Source organism: Aristolochia californica, unplaced genomic scaffold, assembly GCF_029961685.1.
Source record: "Aristolochia californica isolate CCGP_79_NKW_82.1479 unplaced genomic scaffold, dmAriCali1.0.hap1 SCAF_1, whole genome shotgun sequence".
NCBI lineage: Eukaryota > Viridiplantae > Streptophyta > Magnoliopsida > Piperales > Aristolochiaceae > Aristolochia > Aristolochia californica.
Genome location: NW_027181770.1, coordinates 60,820,733 through 60,839,324, shown reverse-complemented (window position 1 = coordinate 60,839,324; position 18,592 = coordinate 60,820,733). Strand labels below are relative to the sequence as shown.

At 36.4% G+C, this 18,592-nt stretch overlaps 2 protein-coding genes across 2 annotated transcripts; one reads left to right on the top strand and one right to left on the bottom strand.

The window, feature by feature from the left end:
• Positions 1-247: 247 nt before the first annotated feature.
• Positions 248-3,438, bottom strand: LOC137949882 (probable proline transporter 2). The gene is made up of 8 exons (XM_068796119.1): positions 3,315-3,438; positions 2,726-2,950; positions 2,253-2,347; positions 1,328-1,514; positions 1,098-1,222; positions 803-1,018; positions 479-709; positions 248-397 (listed from the first exon to the last, which is right to left on the bottom strand). The coding sequence occupies exons 1-8, from the start codon at positions 3,436-3,438 to the stop codon at positions 248-250; spliced, it is 1,353 nt and encodes a 450-aa protein (XP_068652220.1).
• A 5,084-nt stretch (positions 3,439-8,522) lies between these two features.
• Positions 8,523-18,172, top strand: LOC137944966 (autophagy-related protein 9-like). Its single transcript, XM_068790834.1, has 10 exons — positions 8,523-8,643; positions 11,399-12,044; positions 12,566-12,886; positions 12,974-13,196; positions 13,473-13,652; positions 13,739-13,945; positions 15,201-15,278; positions 15,392-15,462; positions 16,145-16,255; positions 17,123-18,172. The coding sequence occupies exons 2-10, from the start codon at positions 11,467-11,469 to the stop codon at positions 17,955-17,957; spliced, it is 2,604 nt and encodes an 867-aa protein (XP_068646935.1). The 5' UTR covers positions 8,523-8,643; positions 11,399-11,466; the 3' UTR covers positions 17,958-18,172.
• Positions 18,173-18,592: the final 420 nt, after the last annotated feature.

Below are 18,592 nucleotides of genomic sequence, written 5' to 3'. Positions count from 1 at the left end.
TGATTATTGAGATTTATCTCAGGAAATTATATTAATTAGTGTTTAATTTGTCTCAATGTTTTTGGAAGGAGCTGTCCAAATGAATTAAAAGCCAAAATTAACTAATAAATCTAATCTTCTTACAGAAGAACTTATAATAAAATGGACTGTCATTTGCACTTATATTAAAATCTATTACGTTCCAATCTGTTTCGTCTTCCACATTAGTACTAATCAAGAACTAATACATAATTATCCAAATCTCTTTTCATGTGTTGGCGAAAAAATGGTAAACCCTTGCGTTATTTACAATTAATCTCATAGCAGCAGTCGTTGTGATCACTGCCAGCAAAGACGAAACAAAAATGATACTCCAATGCCAAACCATTTTGATTCTTCTAGCTTTCTTCCCCCTAATCTGCACCAATTGAACCGTAAACAACACGCAGTGAACCCTGGTTGTGATCAGAAGAAATGAAGAAGAACATGAGAGACAAACCTTGATGAAAATCATGCTGGGGAAGATGAACGTCAGAGGGAAGAGAGTGAAGGATCCCAAGAGGTTCACAAAGTCTCCCATGAATGGAAACATGGCGGCAATGAGTGAGTTTGCTCCAAAGAAGAGTGCACGCAATAGGGTTACTCTCTTCCGATTCTCTTTTGAGTATATGCTCTCTTCCAGCTTCAAGAAGTGTGTATCAAGTGCCTCATGGATTGGTGCCACAAACATCTGATTCGATTGGTCGATTAGATCGAGTTTAATGAAGGAAATTAACGCAAGATAATGGAAGAGGAAAAGGGTTTAGAGATGAAGCTTGATTACTTGTTGGGAGATTGTTGATTGCAGAAACACTGTTGCATTGATGAGGACTTTTGCCCACTTTGGTCCACTGAGCTCTTTGGGGAGGTATTCTGAGACCGAGGAGCCATACGCCCAGTACCCAACGATGCTCACACCATAGTAGACTGTAAGGCCAATTGAGTACTGAGAATACAAGGCCTTCCTCATGTTCTTCACCACAGGGCTCCTTAGAGTTGACTGCAAAGACGAGAAACTTCTCTTTTTTAAAAAAACCAGTGAAATCCAGAGGAAATGAGTCAGGGATGAAGAATACTACCTGTATCTCCGGCAGTAGCCCGGAGGAATTACAGACGAGGATCGCGGATATTGCACCGAAAGCATTGAAGACCTTATCCACCTTACTTCCAACAATGGTGTAGTCCTTAGCTTTGCTAGCTCGCCCTGTCAAACGTTAGGAAAATTTCAAACCTTTGCGAACATAAAATAAAAAAAAATCTAAAGACACCAACACGTTTTGAGAGATTGAGAATAGAGGAAAAAATGTACCATCTCTAACTAGAATTTCCAAGAGCACAGCTATATAGAGTGCAGCCATGATGGTCGAGGCTCCTAACCAATGTCTCATGGCTGACATGGTGGGAACTGCAACTCCAAACACAAATAAAAGAACTCCTGTTATGGCCACACACCATTGAAGGCTTATAGGGGAGTCACTGAACTCTGAATTGATCTCCTGCATGTATGGGTTGGAATTGTTAATCTGTCACCAATTAATTGATCTCCTGTTAAATATTTTAAAATTCATCTGTAGGATGTAGACCTATCTTGTCATCCACATTCGGATTTTTTTTTTTATAATTTCATAAATTCAATAATACTATATTACTGAATACTTAGATTAACACAACCATATAAAATGTTCCTCACTTGCATAAAATACACCTTTATGACCCTTCAATTCCCCTTAGTGGAGCTACCCTTACCTTGAGAAGGAGGGTTGTGAAGGTTTGTACAGATCCACCTATATGGGTGTTTTTGTCATAAAAGTTATGAGAATATATAAACGGTCAATATCTTATAATAAGAATTCCGTTGTGTTAGTAAATAATCCTACATGGATTAATAAGTATGGAGATCTTGAGTTTATTAGTTGGAAAAAAAAAATTTAAGTTGGCTAGTAATTTTGGGATGGGCCTTAGACCTAACTTAACATAGTATAAAGCCCGCATGGGTATTATCGACATGTAAAACTACAAATGAGAGCACGTGAGAGAGACTGTTAAAGAATAGTCCCACATGGATTAGTGAGTACAAAGATCTTGAGTTTATTATTTAGAAAATAAAATTCTTAAATTAGCTAGTTATTTTAGGATAGACCTTAGACCCAATTTAATGTTTTGTTATTATTATATATAATTAGATACATAATCAATAAAAAATCCTTTTTTTAAGGCTCACGAGTGTGTCATACCTTGAGTGCTCTCCCTCCCAGGAGGATGAAGCCCATGTTGCCAAGGAGAAGGGTCAGGAACTGTAGCACCCATGTCAAATAATACATCTTCGTGCCTGTGGCCAAGATCCAGTTTTCATAAAGTTGGATGTTATCAAGATCATTACTGTCTGGAAGCGATGAATCATGCTGGATTTATTGTTTTGTTTTCAAAAGTGGAACCCTTGATGGGATTCTGAGTGATTGTTTCCTCTCAAAGATTAAAGATAGAGATAAGCATTCGTGGTTAATTGGCTGTAGATATTTTCTAAAAGGAAACGAAAACCTTCCTGTGATTGTTTTCTCTGAGAAGTCAAAACAAAAGAATTGCATTTATTGGCCATCTCTTCGGTTCGACTTCCCAGGCGCACACTTTCAAAGGAGCGGAAAGAGGAAGAAAAAGAGTAAGAAGAAAACAAGAACAAGAAAAAGAGGAAGAAGGAGAAGGAACTCACCAAAAACGAAGCCCATGAGATCTCTGTATCTGATGAAGCGTTGGCCGTCGATGACATGGAATTCTGCCAAGAGCCAATTGGCGTAGAACGTGAAGATTCCGATCACTGACAGACAAACCAGTCCCCACGCCCATCCCAACGGCACCAACATCAGATTCGAAAACGTCAAGATATATCCACAGTTGAAGCTCGAAACCAGCAAAATACCCACCTGAATCCATGAATCTGACTTTCAAAACAACACCCAGAACGTCAGAAACTGTAATCTTCTGCTTAGTTCTTGCAAGGATAGAAATCGACAGCTAGACTTTCTTTCTTTTATTTCCTTTAAATAAATAAGATCATCTGTGCTATTTCCAGAGAAAAATATGTAGAGAAGGATCAATCCGACAGTAATGGGATTGTGACTATACTCAGTCAGAACTATAAGAATAAGGAGGATTTGTAACTGTGAGTGTGAACAGTGGTTTATAAATAAAAAAAAAACAAACGAGAAAGAGGAAGAAATGGCAATGGTGGTGACGACGACGAAGAAAAGAAGAAGAGGAAGAGGAAGAGGAAGAAGAAGATGTACAGTGCTGGAACTAACCGCGACCAACAGTATGAGCAGATGCCGAAAAAAATTCTTCATGGACTTTAGCACCTGCAGCACCCTTCTCAATTTCAACACTGAAAGTACTCTTGTTTTCTGCACCATCTCCCTCTCCTGCCATGTCTTCTTCTCCAGAGCTAATTCCTGTCAGGGAGGGGAGAGGTTGATGAATCTCTTCCTAATATAACCTATAAATAACCTGTCTCAGCAAAACCAAATTGCTCTTTCAAGCACACAGACAAAACTGACTCGTCTCTTGATTGACTTTTAGGTTCTATATTATTGTCTCTTCCCAGTTGCCAAGACGTCCTGCAACCTCCTTACATTATCAAACTATAATTTGCTTTTCAAATTTTTAATGCCTATTTTAATTTCCTACTATATATGGTTTACTTGTTACTATAGATTTGTTTTTCATACTTCATGAATTTAAAACGTAAACCCTGCGTTTTAGTAAGAGAAAAAAAAATGATTATTCATTTATACATATGCTAAACCCTAAACTCTAAACCCGTAGACGACCTTGATTCCATCTCATATTCTCTTGGTTCTAAATATTTTACTCAAATATTGAACTACTAGACAAAAATTATAATTTTTCTACGTCTAAATTCTATTAATGATTTTTATATAGATATTATTTTATTTTTAGCTGAATATATTCATATAGGAAATTGAGTTTTTATTTTTTTATTTTGAAAGAGGTAGATTTATAAAAATTAAAATAATGTTATATTTTAATTTATTTATCTAGTAAATTAATAAAATTTTACTGATGATTATTCATACGTGCTCTAATCGTATGTATTAGATCCAAGTCCTACTAATTCCACGTATAAAATTTTAAACTTCATAATATTTTTCGTTAATTATAAAATCTATGTTTGCAAAATTCCCTTCAGTCGATGGTCTTGAAAGTAGGGGTGGCATCTAACCAAGCCAGTTCGTGAGCGGCTCAAGCCAGGCTTGGTTCGATTCAGTTTATTTCTCGCTGTCGATGTAAAATACTAATAATGATTTTTTTCATTTTTATCTTCAGTATTCCATTATTTATTTTCGATCTCGCATTAAAACTGCTATGGACGAATGCCTCATGTTGTTTTAGGAGTTTTTTGTTACTCATTTCTCAAAGGTAATGGCTCTTACCCTACTGTTGGTTTTTCTGTTTTTAGTTCTTACCATTCTCTTGATTTTTCCATTTTTCCATTGTATTATTTTGTTGGGCGTTTTAATTGTTTGCCAAACAATTCGTCAATCCTCAGCAGTCAACACTGCTAGATATATGTCGAATGTAGTTTAATTGCGTTGTGTTTCGAGCTCTTAATTACAAAGGAGACATCAACCATTTTATATTGATATTGATATTTCAATGATGTTTTTGTATTTGATTATTGAATAACTTTTATGCATAATTATGCAGCTTTTATAAATAATTTTAGGCAAAGTGTATAGATAATTTTATATATAATTTATTTGACATGTATTTTATGCAAAAGTTTAAATATAGGTGGAAGCTCGAACTTGGTTAAAATTATTGGGCTCGAGCTCGATTAAAATTTTAGGCTCGAGGCTAGGCTCCGCTAGAGATCGAGTTCAAAATATTTAAATCAAACCCAACTCGAACATAGGCAAGTTCGGGCTCGACTTGATTCAATGCCACCCTTATTCGAAAGGAAGCTGCAATTGTGATACTTATTCTAATATTACAATGAGTAGAGGAAACAACTTTATAAAAAAAAAAACTTTGAGTTGATATAATATTACTTTGATCTTTTTTATTAGTTTCACATTGTATAATTAATGGCAAGTTAGACTATAGAGAGTGACTTCATGCATATCAGGTTTTGAACATTATGTGCTGTTATGGAAAAAAACACCATTAAGAGGAGTATTTAAATGGATGTTAAATCTTTCAAGATACGAACCCACATGTTTCATTATTTTAAATTAGTTGATGACGTTTATGATATTAAGCATATCTTACTAAGGATAGAGTGTATCAATAACTTATTGGAAAATTGTTGCATGGGTCTCTAGAGAGAGAAAAGATATTTCTTTTCTCTTGTTTCCATAGAAAATGAGAGATAAAATTAAAGAAAAATATAGTTTATCTTGTTTGGGTACACGTGGATAATAAAAAAAAGAAAATTAGTAATATTTAAAAATTTTGACTATTAAAATTTTCTCTCAATGATTATTTGCTACCAAACAACAGAAAATACATCATTTCTCTCCATTTTTTTGTCTTTTCTTTTCTTTTCTGATTTTTTTTTTTTTTTGTATTTTTCTCGTAGCAAGCAATATAATGAATACTATGTTACCATTTTAATAATTCATCACGTTGAATCCATAAAAGCAGTCAAGTGTCTTTGCATATGCAAGTCCAGATTTTGAGTATTCGGCAAAATAATTATTTAATCTCTGTGTAAGAGCAAGTTTTTCATCGGCCAACAATTTTGAACAAGATTCTGCCAAATTTCATTAGTCAAATAACTTCTAGAGTTCTCATAAACAATTGTAAGGGGTCATTATCCATGGTCATTAGTGACTGAAAGTCCAAGTATCAGTTAATATTAATATTAGCCACTTTAATGGAAAGACCCAGCTGGTTGATGTAATTTGACTGGTTGGTTGAATCAGGTTTGATTCGATAATCAGTATAAGAGACTCGATAATTTATTTTAGGAGTACTAAAAGCAGATATTAAACACTTGCATGAAAAATATCATGCCAACTTATGAATCTATCAGATTGTGTTAAAGTTAATGAAACAAAAATATATAATAAATCTAAAGGTCAGCATCCCACTTGAACCCGGTCAAATCCGATTAGATAAAATCCGGCCATCTTAATGGTCGGTTAGATTTTAATAACATTAAAAACCTGGTTCACTGTCATTAAAAAAAGAAAAAGAAAAATGGTGGTTCTCTATGAAGGTGAGCTTGTAAAGGCATCAGATGTCAAAGCTAGGTGGTTCCGGTCCACCTGGGTTAGGTTCCGTCCACCCCTGGTCCACTGATGGGTTAGGTACTTGGCTTTCCGTACTTAACAGACCGGTCTATTGGGTTGGGTTGTATTGGCTAAGCGTTTGACATGATATCAGAGTTGGGCACCACATTCCGAGTTCGAATCCCGTGAGAGGCTGTAGAGAATGGGCGGGGTGGGTGTCAGAGTGGTTCTGTCCACTCTTGTGAGCGGTGCCTTCCCGCACTTAACAGACTAGTCTTTTAGGTTGTATCGGTTAGGTGTTTGACATCAAAATCCTTAAAAGAGTAGTGTTTGTTATCAATCTAGGTACCTAGGGTTTTTTGTTTCCTTATCAATATAATCAAAGACACTATAGTAATTAATGCTAGAACTTGTTTTTGCTTTATGCTCCTTACATCTTTGAAGTTCATTGCAGTGCTTTCCTTTTTAATGAGATTCTTGGACACATGACTGTTCCTGGCCTAATCACTCCTGATGCCATTCTTCACAAAATGACTGTTGATTTTCATTAAAGTTGAACATCTTCTGTTTCATTTTAAAGAAAGAAATACTGCTCCTCTGTCTTGAAGTTGACGAGATTAAACCATCTAATGAGTGGAGGTAGAAGTGAAATGCTCATTTACTAACTGAGCAGATACCATAGTGTGTTTTCAGTAGCTAAAGGCTTAGCATTTTGAGCTACACCTTACAGAAAGAGTTATCAAAGAGAACTAGAGATTACTTTAAACACACAACCACTTAACCTCTATTCTTGTTTTTTCCTTCTACATTGCTCCCGTTTTCTCACCAAAAGAGCAGGCAAGGGAACTCAGAATGACTGCGGTTGAAGAGATTTAGAATAAATACTTGCACTTGCACTGTTTCGAAGTAACATATCTTTGTCATTCTTTTCATATGTTAAGAGCATAATCTATCTTGGATGTGAGTCTGAGATCCCCTAAGAGATTGAACAGCAGTTGATGGGAAAGGCTTATTGTTTTGAACAAAAACGATAGGAGCCAGTTATATTGGAGTCGTATTCTTTCACAACACCTATTTCAAGCTTGATATCTGAGAGATGTGAGATCTAATGTTCGATGTGAGATCTAAGTGAACATCTAAACTGCCAGAATCATTTGATACTAACTCTGATTGGTAATGGAGACATCTGAAGGTGGAAATCTTACCACTTGCGAGTCTCCTACTTGAATGCAAGAAAGGACGAACAGGTCTTTTCTTGGCGAAGTTCTCACAGAAAATTGGAATTGAGCTCAAACCTAAATTTTTTAACCGAGTTTAAGTTCGTGCTCGGGCCAATTTTGAGCTCCAACCTATATTTAAAAATACAAATAAATGTATTATAAAAAAAATGTTATGATGAACTTAGTACCATTGAACTGTAAGTTATCACAAAGGAGTCTATGACTTTATAATAGAGCATACTAATGTATAATAACTAGCTTAATAGACATAAAATAAATAGCAAACACCTCCATCAATAATGTTTATTCCATCGACGAATAACAATATTAGATGTTGAGGAACCCATAAGGATTGAATGATTGACCGTCTTTGAGGTTTGAGGTAAATAAAAGCAACTATCAATCAACTAAAGAGGGAATTGATCGAAACAATTAGAATAAAGGGTATTTTCTTAAAATATTTATGTTAATGAGTCGACTCACGAGCTAACAAGCCGAGTTTGGAAAATCTTATGTTTGACTTGTTATACTTATTAAGCTTTATTTCAAGTTTAAGCCCAAGTCAAACTCTCAAGTAAAAATTGAACTAACTAAATTTTTTTTACAGTCGAGCTCAAATGATTTGCAAACCGGTTTTGCTTGGTGCCACGCATATATGTAGGCTCAAGTTGAGGAGATTTATCTCAGTAAATTTGTCTCTAACTTGCAAGGGTTTTTATTCTCACCCATTTCTCACTTGGTGAGACTAACCCATTGCTCACTCATGAATTCCTGCCATGTCACATCCAAAACTAGGACCGGATGTGTTATTGGGATTTTGGTCCTACAGCAGTCGGCTGTAGTGGCGGATCCATTCCAGACCCAGACCCAGACCCGGGACCCGCTGCACCGTCCCTGCAACAGGCGATTAATCGGATCGTTTGTTCCCGATAGTCGGGATGTCGACTGACACGGCAGAGTTCGTAATCGTAAACAAAAGGGATTTGGCTGCCGCCGTGCTGTTTTATTGTCCATGGTCGTGACGTGCTTTACTTGGGAGTTTTGGCCTTGCCTAGGGACATCCTCTTCCTTGTTATTCAAGTTAGCTTCTTTCCTCCGCGCTCTCCCTCCGCCCCATTTTCCTCTTTTGCTATCATCACCGCCGCCGTAGTATATCGGTCGGTCTTCTTTTCTCCGTTGTATTCTCTTTTTGGAATAATTGATCGGTTCTGTGGATCGCCTGTTTGCTTTGTTGCACTGTATTGATAATGAGTTATATGTCTTCCTAGTGTTTTGGGTGAATTTAGTTTTTCCCCTTCTTTGTTTTGGATAATCGACTGCTGTACCGTTGTTTTGTAGCTAATTTCTGGTGTGTTTTTTTTTTAACCCGAAGTCTTTGTTTGTGTATGTTTATGTGTGTACTGGGAGCTTGTCTGATTGTGATTTTTATGTTTTGTTGATTGAGAGCTGGAGTTGTTTCTAGCTGTGTTATTACTTGTCAGGATAAGTGTTTTTAAGGTATTCGGGCGCTTTATTTTGTGAAGATAATTCCAAGGTTCTGTGAAGGGAAATTTGATTAAAAGACAGTCACTTTACATTATGAAATGTGTTTTTGTATTATTTGGTTTCTAAGTTTGGAAGGGTAAGAACGTTATGCTGTTTTTGCCATGTCTAATCTGGCGGAGTTCCTTTATTCTGATTTTGAAAATTTTCTAATTGACTTCAAATTTGTCAAGCAACCACTTGCAGCTTGCAGCCTTTTTGGGTGGGTTGAGGATAAATTATTTATAGGTCCTTTTTCATTTTTTAAACCTGAACAGTCTTTGTGTATTGTACATACATTTGGAGTTGGATTCCCCCTGTTACTAGTATGAGATATTGCACCATCATTCTGTGAGTCATTTGAACGTTTGATATAATAATGCTTCATTATCTCATTTAGTAAAAGCTCATGTGGTTATTGAGCCAAAGGCCTAATCCACATATTTTTAATTGTAAGTTGTTAGTATGCTTGTATTGTTGTTTAATTGAATGAACATTGCCATCAGGGTGTACATTACTTTGGCTAGACTTTCTACCATACAGACTACATACACTCTAATTTGCTTTATCGTGTATCAGTTTCATTGTCTGGTCTGAAATTGTTAGATGTCTAGAGATTGAAGACATCCTAGGTCTCATTGAGATTGTGAAATTAAGGTCTTTGTATCAAACATGGACCATAGCATGGTTGCCGAATCAGTGACACATCCTGCTTATGGGCAATATTGGTTGTATTCAGAGGTCCTGGATGCTGTTTAGAATCTCCCATATTGGTTGTATAATATGTCATACGATGCTTTTAAGCATTCATAAAATGCTGGTAATCAGCGGCATCTGCTAAATACTACCACCTGTTTGGGCACCATATGCCATTATAGTGAGCTTTGGCATGATCAAAAATACCAGGAGCCAATCCTAAATATCCTACTCGATTGGCAGGCGTAGCTTTTGTAGCTGCTTTATCTGCCTGAAGTCATGTGAACCAGAAATGAATTAACAAATATGAAGCAAGGCCTTTGGGAGTCCCCTTGTCTTTTTTAATCTTATGGAGGGAAAACCAATGTTTTCTATACAGGAATTCACTAAGTAGTACCACTGTTGTCTTTCTCAATCACATTAAGAGTTGAAAAAATAGGAAATTATACAGCTAAAGGTAGACTGGCCTTTGTCCAAAATGTTTTTCATAATGCGGTGAACAGCTGTAAAGTGTGATCATTGAGGAACTGAGATGAAAGACTGACTTTATTAGGAACTGCATGTCGAACCAGCAGTTGCAGTGCCCTATTTCTACAAGGGGTGTGAGCGCTAGCTATATAATCCTGGGGTGCTTCCATAGCTCCTTTCTACCAGAGCAAAAGTTGCTACCCTAAACATTTGTGATTTTCCATGTTTTCCTTGTTTCAATTTCAATAACTATAGCAGTTGTGGATTGCTTGCCAGGCCCAATTTCTTCTCAATGTTGTTCAGTGCATTGAATTACTTCAACTCTTTGAAATGGTTTACAAGCTGTTGCTTTGTTAGAAATACCTCGACTAATGGTTTTGTGACAAAAATATTGTTTTCCTTTCTTTTTTCTTTTTGTTTTTTTTTTAACTTGTGAGATTTTATTGATCGGTTTAATCAGTAATCATACAAACAAAGAGGCAATCGTCCTTTGGGGGGAAATGAACCATTACTTCTGACTTTTGACCTGCACCTGCTAGCAAAAGGAAGGCGAAAAGTCTGTATGTTTGAAACTATAGAAATATGCCCCTGGAGATTGGGTCAAATATATGATGAAATCATTGAAATATGCTCAGCTTGGATAATTGGCATATTGATTACTCATCCTACTCCACTTACTCCTCTTTCAATGTACTGGCAAAAGAAGGTGCCTTCTGCCAGCTTCTTGCTGTGGACAGCACTCCCACTTTTCCTCTTGCAACTTAAAGATTGAAACTTGTTTCCTACTACTCTTGTCTACTATATTTTCTTCATGCTCAGAGAAGCACAATATTTGTTTAAAATGGCAGAGAAAAACAAGTAAAAAAGAAAAAAAAATCTATATGAAGAACCTTGGGTTCGTAGTATCACATGCTCGTGGTGAAAGGGGCTTGTAAACCTATGTGGAAGAATTCGAGTCATGGATTGAATCACTTTGTTTGTCTAGTGAAAAGAAAAGGGAAGAAGTGTAGTCAGTAGTTTCATTGATTTTTTGTGCAATGTTATTTCTTTACATTATTTGAATTGGCTTGATGAATTCTCTCTTCTCATTGTCGTAAAAAAATGGTGAGGCTTGGGTTTGTTGTACACTAACAATTAATTTTCTGTTGTTTTCTATTACTGAGCAAACTTCTATCTTTTTTTTTTTCTATGCCTTAAAATTAGCATTTCTATTGTCTACCTCTTCAGGTTGTTGTCTTAAACTAATGAGCCTGTGGAATGATCTGGCTACTCCAATATAATCTGAGACTTTATGGATGATGTCTGGTGTCAAGAAGGGTCTAAATGGTCCCACCATATTCAAGTGGCCTTGGCACACGGAATCCACCCTCACAACAGGATTGCTTGGTGATGTGGTCCCAGAGATTGAACTCTCTGATTATCAACCAGTTCCAAGTTCTGGAAGTGAGAGCCCTACTGCTCTGCTGAATGGTGAAAGTGTGAATGTTGAACCAATAGCTGATTTAGACTTATTCTTTGAGAGAGTATATAACTACTATTGCGAAAAGGGACTTTGGTGCATTATCACAAAGTGGATATTTGAACTGCTTACTCTTGGTTTTGTGATATTCTTTTCTGCCTTCTTTCTTCTGGTTGTTGATTGGAAAGGCCTGAGCAATGCAAAGTGTGGGATCAATGCAGTGGGGTCAGGGATTAAACCGTGTGATTTAGCTAAGGAGGCTATTCATCAGCATCCATTAGTCCCTTTTACCTTTGTTAAAGGCTTTATTGTGGGATATCTTGGAATACTCTCAATTTATTGGGTTTTTTGTTTTTTAAAATTCTTCGCACAGCTCAAGAACACGTTGGTGACTCGTCAATTTTTCTATAACAGGTAATTGACTGAACTCCACTATACATTATTTATGTCTAGTGATTTCTAGTTCATGTGAGCCATTATGTTCATAATTGTTGTTGTAACTTTTGTGCAACACCAAACCTCCCAATTGTATATAGGAAATAATTCCTTAACCGTCATCCAGGACCGTGGTGTTGGGATCGTTATCATTTCTTGGTCAAATGAAGTAGAGGACATTCTTCTCCATTGACATCAACCTCTGTGGTGACGAACTCATTTCATATATCATATTTGGAACTAATAGCTTGATAACGAGTGAAGATGAGAAACCACCCCAGAGTTTTGATTAATAGTGCTTTTTTTATTAATGTCATTTTTTTTGGCTAAGGAGTGTTTCTAGGCCTTCTCTAGTAGTGGGAAAGTCTTTCTCCCTTGTTCTTTGAGGGAGATATTCTTTTCCCTCTCTTTACTAATTGTTTTTTTCTCTTGCAATAAAACCATTCAATATTGCTTAAAATCTATATTGCCAAATCCATTGAAACATCTTTCTCTTCTAGCCTTAATGTTACAGATCATGAAATTCAGACTACACCTTGGGAGGCAATTCTAGAGAAGGTGGTTCAAGTTCAAAGCTTCCACCAACTTTGTGTGGTGAAGGATCTCTCTGCCCATGATGTGATTATGCGGGTAATGCGCAAAGAAAATTATTTGATTGGGATGATCAATAAGAGTGTGATTTCTTTTCCCATCCCAAAATGGGTGCCAGGTGCTGGTCCTACCATCAAGTCTAGACATGTTGGAAGGGAGCATCGCCTAGTATTAACTAAGTATCTTGAATGGATGCTAAATTGGTGTATACTGCAGAGTATGTTTGACAGGTGAGAGCTCATAAACAATTAATATTGTAGAAAAGATAGTAAAGAAATTAAAAATAACTGAACTGCTTTTTTTTATGTCATTTGCAGAAACTTCTGTGTTCGAAGAGATTTTATTAGTAACCCATCTGCATTAAGGAAGAGACTTATGACTTCTGGTCTTGTCATGCTTCTCCTGTCTCCTTTTCTTGTTATCTTCACTTTGGTACGTCTATTCTTAAAATATGCTGAGGAATTCTATCATCATCCAAGTTTGGTTTCGTCCAGGAGATGGTCTACCTTATCAAAGTGGATTTTCAGGGAATTTAATGAGGTACTCTCTCTCTCTTTCTCTCTCTCTCTCTCTCACTCACACGTGCACAAACATTTTTTTTTTTGAAAATGAAAAAAAAAGCAACCTTTTGAAGTATCTTCAATCCTTATAATCTAAAGATGAAGATTATCTCTTAAGAAGTATTCATAATTTTTTCCTTCTTCATACTTGTATCCTTAAGGCTTTTTTATTTTTTATTTACTGCTCTAGCAGACTGCTAAATATCTTGTTCAAAGCAAAGAATTGGCTAACATAATTTGTATATATGTATTTCAGGTTGAACATCTCTTCAGGCACAGAGTTAACAATAGTGTTGAACATGCAGCAGGCTATCTCAAGCAATTTCCATCTCCTATTGTCAATGTCGTTGCCAAATTTATTTCTTTTGTAGCCGGTGGGCTTGCTGCGGTTTTGATTATAATTGCCTTTCTGGAGGAATCTTTACTGGAGGGTCATGTAAGGTTCATCTTTTACTTTATAATTAAGACAGCTAAAAGAAGGAATATTTTGTTTCTTAACAGCAATCTCAATCAACCATGCAGATATTTGGTCGCAACTTATTTTGGTATGCTGCAGTATTTGGAACTGTCACAGCCATTAGTAGGGCTGCCATTTCTGATGAGCTTCAGGTTCTTGATCCAGAAGGTGCCATGTCTCTTGTTGTTCAGCATACCCATTACATGCCAAAGAGATGGAGAGGTAAAGAAAACACCGACAAGGTCCGGAAAGAGTTTGAAACCCTGTTTCAGGTAAGTCTGGCAAGTTATTTGTTCTTTAGGGTATTCCTTTATTTATGTAATAGTTGATAGGATACATGGTTAAGGCACAAGAAAATATTCAACTACGTCTGATTTTTAGGCAAATGTTGCAAGTTTTTGAAATTATTCTGCTTAAAGACATTATGGACATAAATTCAGCCCCTTGTTTGAAATGTTTTTGAACATGAGGTGGTTAAAAAGCTGATTTTTCTACTTTTTCTTCATCAAATTTTCACTCGTTCATCTCTTGTTCTTTAAAAGTTTTTATCCTGTTGTTGTAGTTCCTTCCATGTGATTGTTCCTTTTTAGGATTTAAGTTGAAGTTGAAACAAGTTCATTTTATGTTTTTGGGAAGATCTGTGAGTATGTCATCATTATGGGGCAAAGAGGACCATAAAGCTTCTGCTATATATTATATTTGAGTGCATTTTTTCATCTTTTCTTCTTTTTGTATCTTTTTGTACTGTTTACTTTTGCAGGTCATTGATACTTTGTTCTTGTCCATATATGGAATAAGTCCCACCGGCATGTTGACCTCTGGTCTTTCATGTTTGATAGTGACCCATATGCATATTCTGTGGTTCTAGAGGCATTTCATGCTTGTAACACTTGTTACCCAATTTAAAAAAAAAACACTTGTTGCCTAAAAGCTCAAAGACATTTCAGTGCTTATTAGTCGGAAAGAGGCAGTCTAAATTAGTCTAGTAACACGGGATTTCTAGTGTGAGGTCTTAGGGTCAAGCCTGACCAAAGGATAAGGGTTGTGTGTACGTGTGTAATCAACATTAAAAAAATAAAAAAAAACTTTGGCTAGTCACTGTGGGTTGGGGTTGGTGCAAATTCACTCCTAACACAGAAGAGAACAAGAAGGATCAAAAAGGGTAAACTACTAATGGGGGACCTGACCTTTAAGCAAAAGTAGAACTAAAAAAATTCTTTTAATAGTTAAGAACTTGTCTGGAAGCAAAATCTTGTCTGTATCTTGCCCGACTTCCAACCCAATAACCGAGTTTGGTAAAGTTTCTCTATAAAAACCGAGCATGTTCTTTTTAGACAGAAACCTGACCTTTTTTTAACTTTCACTCCATGCCCTGGTCATAGAAGGATCTGTGCCTATCTGTGTGAACGACAAATTATTTATGTGCCTTGCACTTTGAAAGTTCCCATTGAAACTGGGAAGTTGAATTGAGTTTGTTGACCTATAACATTATTGTGTGTTTATGTTCGTTTTTTGTGGGCAATGCAGTATACTGTGATGCTTTTCCTGGAGGAGATTGTCTCTATCTTTTTCACACCATATTTACTTGTGTTTGTGGTGCCAAAGGTTTAATTCTCCATCCTTTCTAAATTTTAACCTTATTTTACTGGTCTTTTTGTTTTTGGATTTCACTTCAGTGAGGGCTTCAGGACCTGAGCATCCTTTTTCCTTATTTACAGAAGGTGGACGACATCTTGCATTTCATTTCAGATTTTACAATTACTGTTGAAGGTGTTGGTGATATCTGCAGGTTGTTCTCTCTCTCTCTCTCTCTCTTGGTTACATGCACTGCTGAAGTTGTTATTTTGTTTTTAAGTTGAGTAGTTCTTTAGTTTTAAGTCATGTCACTATAATCAATAGCATTTAGAAATCTTCAAAAATTGAAGAAATATCTAGTAATATTACTTTTTATGACTCTCTATTTGGGTGTTTTTGGAAATATATTTGTTTTTAAGTATTTTGCGTATAGAGGATCGAAGCATGATATGAGAAAGATACAAGGAATAAAAATGTAGTAAGTTCAATTAACCTTAATGCCTTCTCTCAAGTTTGAGAGAAAGCAGGAGAAAAACATAAAAGTGTGTTTTATTACTCTCTAGTGAATCCTAAGGCTTCTCATTTCTTTTCTTTTGTTCCTGACTTTGTTAGCCGCACAGGCTTACTGAAATATAATACTTTGTTTATATGAATACAAAATAAACTGAATACAAATATTTCATTTTTAGTGGAAACTCTAAGCATTTTTTTAACAATTTGAATTTGTTATTTTTCTTCGAAAGATGGAAAATATTTATATTTGGGGGTATACTTGCATAGATATTTCAAATTTCATTATGTATTGTTAATTCTTTTGGTGGTTTGTGAAACCCACACCGATTACATTCAACACTTCTCTTCTGCCTTTGACATTTTTCTCGGTTATTCTGCTGCAGCTTAAGTCTTTTTGACTTTGAATGTCATGGGAATAGCAACTATGGTTCACCATATAATGCACCTCGCGATCGTAGGAGCTCTCAAGGGAAAATGGAGAAATCGTTTTTGAGGTATATGTCAAACTAGTACAATTGTAGGATTTGCTTCCAGCTGACCATTCAGACTAAGGCTTTTATTGTTTTAGTCATCTAGTCCAAGGCTTCAAGGTTCATGAGATGGCTAAACATTTGGTCTCCGATTGCACTAGTACTTTGGTTGTGTCAGGTGTAACTTTTTGTGGACCTGAACCTCAACCCAAACAAACATGGGTATGATATACTTGTGTTGTGTCCTGGACATTAATACCATGACTTGTAAAAATTATCTGAATTGTAGCTTATCTAAGAATCCCAATTAAGGAAACACATACCTATGCGAAATTTCTTATAGAATTCAGAATTTTGAAACAGAACTTCAAATTTTGCTGGACACATACTGGGATCGACTTTTTATGGAGTCCTGTTTCTGAAAACCAGGGGCCACTATAATTGGTGGAATAGGGTCCTTCTAGAATCTCTTAGTTTAAATTCCATAGAAGTACCTGCTCAGATAACATTACCGTCAGCAAAAAACATGCTTGGAGGCTCCATCAAGGAGAAATTGTTTCAGTGAAGACGTCCTACGGTTTACTTCTACTTCTGCTAAAACTATGAGTGAAGTTTATTCGTTTTGGCTCAAGTGGTTTGCATTGTTTCTTTGAAGTGATGTTGACTAGAAAAATATCGTCTGGTTTACATGTCTTTTTAGTTGGTGTTCCTTGCAATAATGGTTTTCGTGGCATGTTCCCTTCTTACAATCTTTTCTGCTTTGATTATTTGGAAAGGCGAGCAACTGTCTCGACTACACATATATCTACTATCTACATTCTCCCTCAAATACTTAGCATTCAATTTTTTTTTCGTTAACCAAATATTCAAATTTTCTTTTGTGTTTTTCAGCTTCCAAACTAGCTATGCTACTTGGGAACCTAATTCTCAGGGAAAACAATTTCTATCCAATCTTCGACGTTTCAGGGAGCAGCAATTACAACAACAGGAAACTCATCCTGCATATCCGCCAATTTGGACTCGCCAACCCAATCCAAACTCAAGACCTCAAGGTGAAAGCAACACCTTTGTTTCAAGGGACATATTACAAGACAGAGGGGGGCTATTTACTAGAGCTGGTCCTCACTTTAATTCTTTGTGGGCTATAACCACCAACGAAAAGGACCCTCCTTATTTACTTGATTGGTACTACACATCTCATAGAACACCTGGGGTAGATAAAATAGAGGGTGGCCATCGCCGGCCAACTGATACACGAGAGCCATCGCATGATCACAGAGTCTCACCATCATATGTTCATGGAGACATCAAACCTAGTGAAGGCAAGTGGGGATTTTCTGTAGAAGACCGGATGCAAAGTCCCCTTCAAGCCTCTACATCAAGGCCTTTCTTTCGTGAATGTTTTCATCATGATACAGATCAGTCGCCACAATTTGTACAGAGTCGATGGTGGGCTCAAAGCGCTCGAAGCAAGATGAAAGCCAGTGGACCGGAAGCAAGTTTTCTTGAACCTCCTACCTTCGGGTATCACAATGCTGCTCATCGTTATGACAATTTCTCAGAGAGGAGTGAAGAAAAACACGATGAGGGAGAACTAGATTGGAGGGATCCCCACATGGGTGGGGAATTGGACTGGAGGAACTCTAATTTGTTAGCTCGTACAACCTACTTAGATGGCTCTTATAATGATGAATTGAATATACATCCCCCATTTAGTGTTAGTTAGGAGTATCCATAATACTAATTGATAGATTCTTTTATTTGATCTGTTGGCCTCCAGTTATACGGAGGGTAGGAAATTGATTGTGAGTCTGAAGTCAGGATAGCTTTGCTTGTTAACAGGCAATATCAGTCTTAATACTCGTCTGTATAGTTCCAGGACAGGATCATGATGATGAATTCCCCCCTCCCACGCAAGGGGCTTCAAATGTAAAAACTGTAATTAATTCTTTCTTCAATTTGATTCACGTTCTTGTGTATCTTCTTCTGTTTAACTTCCTATAAAATATTTTCAAGAGCCTTTAAAGTGGTGGGCTGATATTTCTAAAATCCTTTGGACCCGGTAGGAGACAAGTTTCTCGCCTGTTCATAGGAATCAACTACCATCAATCACTGCTGACTTTAAATAAGAAAATCTAAGCTAATCATATAATTACAAGTCCAATTAAGCTGGTAAGCAAATATACGGGTTGCTATTGGATTCTTCTTGTTCGACCTTGTTTTAAAACCAGAAAAAAAGGTGTGCAAGTAAAAGATAGCATCCACGATAGAGCTACAGACTTCTTCCTCTATTTTATTAATTAGGAAGAGTTGTACATGACTCTCATAATAAAAAGTCTTATGAGCTAGAATTATTACGAA

Bases quoted from the DNA above. Each gene is read 5' to 3' on its own strand.
- LOC137949882 (XM_068796119.1), bottom strand. From the start codon at position 3,438: ATGGCAGGAGAGGGAGATGGTGCAGAAAACAAGAGTACTTTCAGTGTT. The intron at 2,348-2,725 runs GTGAGTTCCTTC...TCTTGGCCACAG, and splicing joins TCTCATGGGCTTCGTTTTTG to GCACGAAGATGTATTATTTG. The intron at 1,515-2,252 runs GTATGACACACT...CCATACATGCAG, and splicing joins TGGGAGGGAGAGCACTCAAG to GAGATCAATTCAGAGTTCAG.
- LOC137944966 (XM_068790834.1), top strand. From the start codon at position 11,467: ATGATGTCTGGTGTCAAGAAGGGTCTAAATGGTCCCACCATATTCAAG. The intron at 13,197-13,472 runs GTACTCTCTCTC...TATGTATTTCAG, and splicing joins TTTTCAGGGAATTTAATGAG to GTTGAACATCTCTTCAGGCA. The intron at 16,256-17,122 runs GTATATGTCAAA...TGTGTTTTTCAG, and splicing joins ATGGAGAAATCGTTTTTGAG to CTTCCAAACTAGCTATGCTA.